At 38.8% G+C, this 9,487-nt stretch overlaps 1 protein-coding gene across 1 annotated transcript; it reads left to right on the forward strand.

The window, feature by feature from the left end:
* Positions 1 to 544: 544 nt before the first annotated feature.
* On the forward strand, positions 545 to 2,166 carry LOC148098118 (uncharacterized). The gene is made up of 7 exons (XM_087830009.1): positions 545 to 717; positions 836 to 906; positions 1,066 to 1,242; positions 1,508 to 1,569; positions 1,645 to 1,706; positions 1,793 to 1,850; positions 1,933 to 2,166. Exons 1-7 carry the CDS (start codon positions 545 to 547, stop codon positions 2,164 to 2,166), a joined length of 837 nt encoding a protein of 278 aa, XP_087686135.1.
* Positions 2,167 to 9,487: the final 7,321 nt, after the last annotated feature.

Here is a 9,487-nt window from a genome sequence, read left to right on the forward strand (position 1 = left end):
CCAATACACTCAGTATTGCCATAGTTGCAGCATAAAGGCACTGATGCTGAAAAACACCTTATGGTATCCCTGCAGTACCAGCCGCATCTGATAGACCTGCAGTATTTTAAGCCTGTGGATTTGAACACAGTGGCTACAGTTACATCTATACTGGTAAATCTTCTTGGGTTGGTCCAAACCGATCTTGTCCTGGTTTGTTTTCCTTCTTTTTTTAAGTAAAAGGAGACTTCTCCAATATAAATGTTATATTTACCAAACACATGCCCTGTGAATTTTACCCACCATCTCTAAAAAATGCAAAATACGCTATGACGGAATATGATGACAGCAGGGGTCTGTTTCAGAAAGCGGGTTTAGAAAACTCAGAGTTAAAAATGATACTCAGGGTTGAGTAACCCCGAACTGTCCAACACGGAATATTCGGTCTCAGAAAGGCTGATAACAATTAGTTCAATCAATGCGGAGTTGCTTTAACCCCAAGTTAAGCGCGCGCACGAGGATACATAAAGCCCTGATTAGTGGAGCACAGATTAAGCGAGTCACCATGGAGACAGAGGGAAAGAAGGCGCGGTCAATGTATTTTACAGCGCTTGAGGCCGAAATTCTGATGGCAGCATATGCCGATGACATGCAAATTTTGCGGAAAAAAAGTAACACAGCCTCAGCTGCAAAAGAAAGGGAGCATGCATGGCAAAACATAGCCGACAGAGTCAATGCGTGAGTGTTAATTTAAACATTGATCTAGGGATTTCCACCCATTTAACACGTTATTTTATTATATTTTATTTTATTTTTTATTTTATACATTTCATTTTGTGATGTGATGTGAGCGCAGGTGCAACCCAACAGGCCCCAAACGTTCCTGGCAGCAAGTAAAAATGAAATATAAAAATATAGTCCAAACAGGTAAGGTGTAATTGTATTATGAGCCATAGTGCTTGGTCTATTTCAATTGCAGTTAGAGGCTACATTAATTTTCTTTCTGTAAGCACTTATTGAAATTATCTGAGCACATTACAAGTACATATTTGCTTACTCTGTATGCTCAAATGTGACCCGTTATAGCCAACAGAAAAAAAGCGGAGGCCCGAAAAACAGGTGGGGGTCCTCCACCACCACCACTCACAGAGGCTGAGCAGTTGGCCCTCAGCCAAAACAGTGGGCGCCCTGTGGCTGAAGGCATCTCTGCGGGGACATCCTCTGAGTCAATAACCCCGCAAGACACAAGTGCCTACATAAGAGGTAAATTCAAAATAATACATGATGTGCATACATCCTTTCTTCACAGTCACCTTTGCAGTGCTACTCATTCATTTGATAAACTCTTTACCATAATGAATTATTTTGTAGTGAAGTTATTTTCCTACTGATTTTGCCTTCCCTCAGTCTTGGTTGTCTTTGAGAGCATAATGACAGTGAAGTGTAAGGTGATTGGTAGATGTTTGTTAATTGCCATTTGGGCCCTTGTAAGTTATAAGTGACCTGTATAAACCTCATATTCTATGAGTTGATGGTGATGGTGTACTACATCTGGTGCAGCCTCCTGTTGAGCCAGACCAACATGCAGTTGTGAGTACTCTTAATACTCCACAGATTATATGAGTTTACAGTAGAACAGCAATGTTGTTAATTTCTTTACTACAGGAAAATAATGAAGAAACATTGACAGCTGTTACAGAGGAGGAAGCACAGAGACACTTCATGAGGTTTACATCTTACAATGGAAAATATAACAATTGACTAAAATGTGGTACTATAATAAAACCATGGACTTTCTATGTCTCTAACAGAGTGATGATGGAAATGAAGAGGAAGAGGGTCCAGCCACTTCTCCAACAAACCTTTCCTCAGTAAGATGTTCAGCACTGATTTACAACCAACCTAAGTAGGCATGTACTATGAATGTCAATGCTATTTTCTGTGTTTCAATAGCTCCCTGTAAAGCAGCTGTACAAGACCTATTTGATCAAGAAAATAAAAAAATGCGACTTGGAAATGGAACACTTCAAGCAGCAGATCCAAAAGACCAAGATTGAGATTTTACTGCTGGAACATCAGTTAAGGGTGGGTGAAGTGGTCAGATATGGACGAATTATTTCAGTGTTTGAACAACATAATAATATACTTATTAATACTTTGTGTACAGGAAATACAGGTGACCAATAAAGCCAGTTGAACAAAAAATCTGTTTATTCTTCTTTCAACATGTTGAGGTGATGGGTCAAAGGAAATGATTGTGACATATGGTGTCTCTGACTGCTCTTCCATCTTGTATGTCCGTGGGAGGGTCAGGATGTTCATGGTTTGGATCACTGCTGATGTTTGGTTCAGAAGGACAGTGTTCTCCTCTAATTGTGGCAATGTTGTGAAGAATCAAACATGCCACAATAATGTCACATGCCCTTTCTGGGGTGACCCTGAGTCTTTGAAGGCACTGGAACCGGTCCTTAAGCATTCCGATAGTCATTTCAACTCTGGCTCTTGTCCTGCAATGAGCCAGATTATATCGCTGCTGTGGGCCCGGTTCAGGGTCAGGGTAAGGGGTAAGCAAATAGGGTAAACATGGATACCAAGCAAGTAGCCAGTGAACTCTCCTAAGACAGAAGGATACACTTCAGTTCAAATGTCCCTGTAGCAATTGGTCTTTATATATTTTAAAGTATTTTCAACTCACCATGTCCAAATTTTGTGCTCAGTGTACATTCACGAAAAATTCGTGAGTCATGAACAGAGCCTGGCCACTTGGCTTCCACATTTGTGATAATGTTGGCAGCATCACATATGATCTTCACAGTGCAGAGAACACAAATTAGCATCCATTACTATAATGAAATAATTTGTTAGTTTGAAATGCTACAGGGAACTATGTACCTGTACATTAATGCTGTGGAAAGACTTCCTGTTCACATAGTCTCCTTCATTTACTGAAGGAGCAATGATTGGAATGTGAGTGCCATCTATACAGCCAATCACGCCTGGGAACCCTGAAAATAAATGTAAAATTTAAGTAGTAGTTCAAGTATCACCACATCATGAATTAAGTTTTGTTCATCCTGATACCTGTAATTTTGTGGAATCCCTCTTTGATAAATCTTGTGGGTCTATGACCGGGGAACACCACAAACGAGTACAGGAGACGTTTCAGTGCAACTGTAACATTCCTGACTGCCCGACAGACGGTAGCCTTGGAAACGTGCTCAGCGTCACCAATATTATACAGAAAGCTCCCGTTTGCAAAAAAACGAAGTGCAATACAAATAATATGAACTGAGAGAATGTCCGCGATGTGTCACATGAGCAATATTAGGCCTGAGGATGTTATTCAAATAAATTATAGATTGTGCTGAAAAACGGTAACGTTCACACAGAAAATCATCAGGAAATGATAAAATGTCCAAACGCGCTCTAATCACTCTCTCCCGGCGGAGAGCTCTGCGGAGAATTTGGGCTTCAACATCTACTGGCTCTTCAAGGAAGGGGCACGCCATGTCTGACACTTCCTACAGTCAGGTTTCCGACAAAGAGGCGGAGAAAGTCAGGGTTAGTTGAAGTAAACCTGCTAGGGGGCAGGTTAGCTTCACGGAGTGTATCGTCATAGTAACTCACTCAGAATTAATCTAAACTCGCTTTGTGAAACCGAAAACCCAGAGTTTTCCTTAACTCAGGGTATACTTACTCAGAGTTTGCACTAAACCGGCTTTCTGAAACAGGGCCCAGGGAAAGAAAGCTGTCAATAAAAGTTGTATTTGCCTCCTTTTGAAGAGCACAAGACAGGCTGGTTGTAAGACTCAAACATTTTTATTTGTAAACATTTTTAAATATTTTAATGTGACACACAGTTAAGCAAAATTAACAGGATCTTGAAAATTTGTACAGCTACCATGATTTTACACTATTTAAAATATTTTAGATGATAATTTCTACATGTGTTAAAGAATATCTGTTGTGATAACTCAAACCGACAACTCAGCAAAGTGATAACAGATGCTGGACCAACGTGTACATTTCCCGCTTTGCTTCACCAAAATGTGAAATGTACACACATCCAGAAGTTGCAGTAACATCAGAGGGAGATATTTTATTTAAAGCCAACATTAAAATAATCACATGAAAGTATTTAAACAGTTATTATTAAAACATTTACATGTATATACATATTAGCTGCCAAATTATTTCTGGTGGTAAAGGACTGTATGTAAGTTTTTTTGCTCACTACCGACTTTGTGGCTTCAAATATATTATCTCCCCAACTTCTGCATGTATGTCCATTTCATGTTTTGAAGAGGCAAAGCGTGGGATGGACATGGTGGAAGAGGACATTTATTACATGTTTTATTGTGATACTTGGTGGGATAAGTTGCAGACAGTAAAAAATTGTTTTGTTTTTTTTCCCTTGGCATCAGTCTGATTTTGTGCAGACAGCTGGCTGTCATGTGTTAGTATTGACTATGTAAACACATGTTTACTTGCATTGTACTTTGAAGTGAATACTAACACGCTGAAATTGCACAGTGATTTACAAATAATATTCTATATTGATCCAAAAATATTTTGCAGTTCTGTGAACACTTTACTGTTGCTTTACTAAACAAGCATCCGAGGCAAAGGAGGAGAAGGTAATACAAAAAATGTGCATTTCCTTTGCATAGCTTTGTGGCATAATGGAAACCATAAGGCAGACTGAATTTTAACACATACTAACCCACATTCATGATCTCAGGTTTATTCCCCTAAATCCATTGAGGAAATGAAAGAATTCAGAAGACAGCTTAACTGCCTCTCATGTCAAAAGAACCTTTCTGCTGGAAGAGTTTGTTTACTTGTGAATATGCAGCAGTCTGCTAGAACATACTGTATGCATGTCTTCTTGGTCAACATTTAAATAACTAGAGCTAAAGTACATATGGCTTAAAAGAAATCTAAACAAATGTTAAAATGAAGATAATTCATAAGTAGCTGAGCATGGATGGAGCTTCCAGTGATAAGATATGATGATAAGATAAATGCATAACTCTGCTGACAAAATAAAAATTAACATATAGTTCTGTAAATATAGCACACAGCACGGTGCTGATTATAGAGCGTAAACAAGAATCAACTCTGACTATTTCATTATCTCTGTAAATCACTAATTAGGAAGAGAATAATTACTTTGATTCCAGTGGTCACCACGTTAAAAAAAAAACAAAAAAAAAACACCCTAAGCACACAAATCTAAAAAAAACCCCGATTACATCATTCTGTAATTTAACAGTACGGCTCAATCCCGAATACCAGCACACTGTGTCTGGCTCTTCCCACCACTTGAACAAATGCCATGCTGATTCACATTATGAAGAGAAATGAGAAATATCTACTTCTATTTACCTACTTACCTGCATCTTAATTTAAATAATGAGATGATATGCCTGCTACCACATTGCTGAAACTATCATTAAACCCAGCAACATCACTGGTCTGTATGTTTCCAAGTTTAGCTGTTTAATGGGCCTTGGCAACCGCCATCGTTGAAGAATTCTGCCATGCCATATCTTTCATTTAAAATGTCAGGCATAACACACCATGCATTCACACGCGCACACGCGCATCACACAATTCACACTTAATATTGTATAAAAACAGGCAAGTTGAAAGTGGTTTGTCTCAAAATAAGCACAGTACAGATATACTGCAGTGCAGCAATCAATTCAAGATGATGGATCCAGCTGTTGTTTGTCATGGAAACTGTCTTGAAACTCCGGGACCACCAAACCCCCCGCAGGCCCAGCCCCAGGTCCTTGCTCAGTTTGGTTTAAAGGCTTGCTTCAGTGCCTCTTCCCAAAAAGTGAAAAACAAAAAACTGAAAAAAGCATCACCAACAACAACAATGGTAGGCTTTCTTCTTGGCCCTCCAGAGTACTGATTTCACATCCACGTCTATTATGCATGAATGTCAATGGATGCAATGAATCAATGCAAAACAGAATAATAAATTATGTATTTCACTGGTCCTTCCTGCCGTAAGCAATGCAGCAGAGAGAATTGAATGCCACCCCCTTCTTGGCAAAGCAACTTATTCTTGCAGGGGGAAGAGTATAAAGAAATGTATATCCTGTCTTTTTGTCTATACCCACATTACATTGTTCTGTGCTATTACAACTGTTTGCTAGTAAAGCTTTACCTGAGGCATAGGTTTCTAAAGATACTGTCTTGGCAAAAAGCAGAAGTCAAATAATTCGTATTATGAACATGCACATTTCACTGGACTGGAAACCTACGTATGGTTGGATATCTTCAGTAACTTCAAATGAAGATGCTGCTGGTGCAGTTCTGAGCGCACATGTTTCACTGACAGGCAAAAAACAAAGAAAGGAAGATGGAGAGAAGTGGGTGGAGGATGAAATGGAGGGGGCTATAGTAGAGGACATACCCAGAGGCGGACTGCTAATATCCTGGGAGTTCAACAAAGTGCAGCAGGCCCTACAGCTGGACTTCAAAGACAAGAATCTCTGTGTGTGCAAGCAAGTCTTCAGTTTCTTTTTGGACATATTTGTCTTTTGGTACGACATTTTTTTTAATCACAAATGTACCTTTACTGGGAAAAAAAATTACATTTCTGCTTAAAAACGACATACAATGCAATAATTTTTCACAGACATGCTGCAGCTAAAAACAGAGAATTTAATTACACAAATGTAGTTAAATATTATTGGAGAAGGGTTTTCATTTATTGAAAATTCACACAGCACCACATATCAAATGTATACATTTGCTCTGAGTAACTGGTATGAAAATAAAAGCTGCAATTATACATGTCAGTGACTGCTGCAGTGACAGTGTTGTGGCTGCAATTATGTTTTTTTTTCACAGGAACTTCCCAAAAAGTTGTGATGGGCTGTAATCAGAACTTTGACGTGATCACTTCCAAATATCTTTATTTTTCTTTTACCACTCTTTAGTAGAACCATCTGTGTGCTTTGGGTCACTGCTTTGCTCTGCCTCTTGCTTTCTCTTGATATTGCGTTCTCAGACAGATGTCCTGACACTTTCCTTGACAAGCCATCCTGGCCATGATGCAGCAAATGCAGGAATGGATCATGCTTCACAGATGGGATAAACCTGTGGTGTTTTCCTTCCTCCAAACATAACGCTTCTCACTGGAACCAAAGAATTCTCTTCAGGTCTTTCAGTCCAATAAAATTCAAGCTGTCTTCTGGTTGTAATCTTTAGCGAACCACAGATGGGCGGGTGTTCTTTTTGAAGAGCTGTTCTTTCTCCTTGCATCCCGTGATGCACACCTTTGTTATTCGGATGGTGACCTTGTGAACATTCATCAGTAAGGGAGGGGTTTTAGTTGCGTAGACATTACCTGGGGTGTCTTTGTGACCTCCCAGACTATTACATGCCCTGCTTCTTGGACTTATGTTTTTTGCTCCATTGCTCCTAAGGATGATTAATAATTGTGTTTCTTTTCCTTTCTGTTCCCAGACCAGCTGAATGTGGGCAGGTAGACTCCAAGCCCTTTAGAGGTTTAGAGCTCTTTAGAGTTTTGTAACCTTCTAACATCTTATGAGCATTAGTGACTGTTTTTCTAAAGATTTCTAAAGAATAATTGTTCATTGCAAGTTAAGCTTCCTCAAATGTGTGTTGTAAATTTGATTAAATCACATTAGCCTCCTAAGACCCAAACTCTTTCATGGTATGCATTTTTAATTTCTCTTTGCTACTTGGGCTGATTGGGACCAAAGAATTACCAGATTTTTTTTTTTTTTTTTTTTACCTGATTTTTGTTTCTGAGAAAAATGAGAGGATATATATATCAGGACATTCGCTTTAAATTTTGATAGAATAGTGGCAGTATAATGTCCTCGTAAATGGATATCAGGCCCTTGTAGAGCAAAATTTAGTATTTTGGTCTAGACAACCCAAAATGTGATATCCACATATGTGGATGCCAGGTCCAAGAAGGTTAAAAGAAAATTACGAAATAAAGTAAAATATTTAGTTGGTTAATCTTTTAGAAATATGTGAAAATTCAATGATTTAGGTCATATATACAAAATCTCAAAGGGTTCCTGCAACTGTATATGCTAGCACATTGGGCACATGCGGTATATACAGTAGCTGATGTGGGAGACAGAAAGAGACATGTCACGAGGGATGGCAGGTGTGAGCTGTGGATCACAAATGAGGCCAGTGACTGACGGCTCGTCTTTGTGGCCAAGCTTGCCCCAATTTATCCTCTCCTCCCTCTTGCAGACTTCAAACTCCTTTTCACTTTGATGGACAATGTGTCCTAGTTCCTTGCAAAACTCAGCTGCTTTATAATTAAATGTCAAATAACTGTTACCCATCACTCGGTCGGACACTTTATTATTTGTGGCAAATAGAGCACTAACTCCGAGAGAAAATTCAGACTTATTATTTGCAGCATCTGGGCTTTTCTATTGACTGAAATATTGCAGACAATTGGATTGCTGCAGACCCCTGTTGCGAAGTTAGTGTCAATCCAAATAAAGCATAAACTTTCTTTACTAGAAAGCAATGTCAAGGCACGGTCTATAGTTTCAGGTCTAATATAATACCTAAAGCTTCAGTTGAACCACATAAACTGTGGAAATATTCTAAAGAAACCCGAAGATTGCTGTTATGCTGTTAGGATGATTTTTCAGTCATTTGTTTGTTTGTTTGTTTTGGTAAACATTATTTAAGAACAGGGGAGAGTAAACAAAAACAGTAAATGGATGCATCATAAAAGCCATACCCTGCCTCATAGTTATCCCACGTGAGAAGCAGGAAGATATGGCAGCCACAACTGTGTGCTTGAGGTAAACATAATAAAACTGAACTAAAGCATGATCATGAAGACAATCGTTTAAGGCTGCACTATTGTTTTACCTTTAAAGGCCACATTTTTGCATTCTTTTTGATCAAATTTTCAATCGCACAATAATTAGCACTGTATATCATTTTGTGAAGCATTATTACAGCTCTTACACTTCTAGCATATTTGTCCCCCATCTAAGTATATCCACTTAGAAAGATGTCCAATAGTGGTGTGAATAAAAACAGTAATTGGAGACAGACACCATTTCGCACAGGGGAAGCTGACATTTGGGTCTCAAGATGCGCTTAAAGCTACGTTTCCAGTGTCAGTTCAGTGAGTCTCTGAGCCACATCTGAAAAGACAGCAACTGAGCAAAGCCTTGGCACTTAAACTTCACACATAAGTTGCTTTACACATATGAATACACAGTTAATATTGCTTGAAGTTTGAAACATCATAGTCCTGTCAAGAACAGCAGCAGAGCAGAGTTGCATGACAACTAAAGTCCTTGGAGAATAGCTTATTATCCATCAAAATAGACAGTTTCATGCTACTGTTTTAATATTTTAGGCATAGTAACATTAAAAGAACAGGAGATGACATCAAAATAGGATCAAATCATTCATCTTTTCAAAAGACAAGCAAACCTGACAATTTCTTTCTCATACCTTGAACGCATCC

This window comes from Neolamprologus brichardi, chromosome 16, assembly GCF_056152115.1.
Source record: "Neolamprologus brichardi isolate AB-2024 chromosome 16, ASM5615211v1, whole genome shotgun sequence".
In the NCBI taxonomy this organism is placed as follows: Eukaryota; Metazoa; Chordata; class Actinopteri; order Cichliformes; family Cichlidae; genus Neolamprologus; species Neolamprologus brichardi.

Excerpts from the sequence above, each read along its gene's own strand:
- LOC148098118 (XM_087830009.1), top strand. The coding sequence starts at position 545 with ATGGAGACAGAGGGAAAGAAGGCGCGGTCAATGTATTTTACAGCGCTT. Across the intron at positions 1,570-1,644 it reads AGCCAGACCAACATGCAGTT|GAAAATAATGAAGAAACATT; the intron begins GTGAGTACTCTT and ends TCTTTACTACAG. Across the intron at positions 1,851-1,932 it reads CTCCAACAAACCTTTCCTCA|CTCCCTGTAAAGCAGCTGTA; the intron begins GTAAGATGTTCA and ends GTGTTTCAATAG.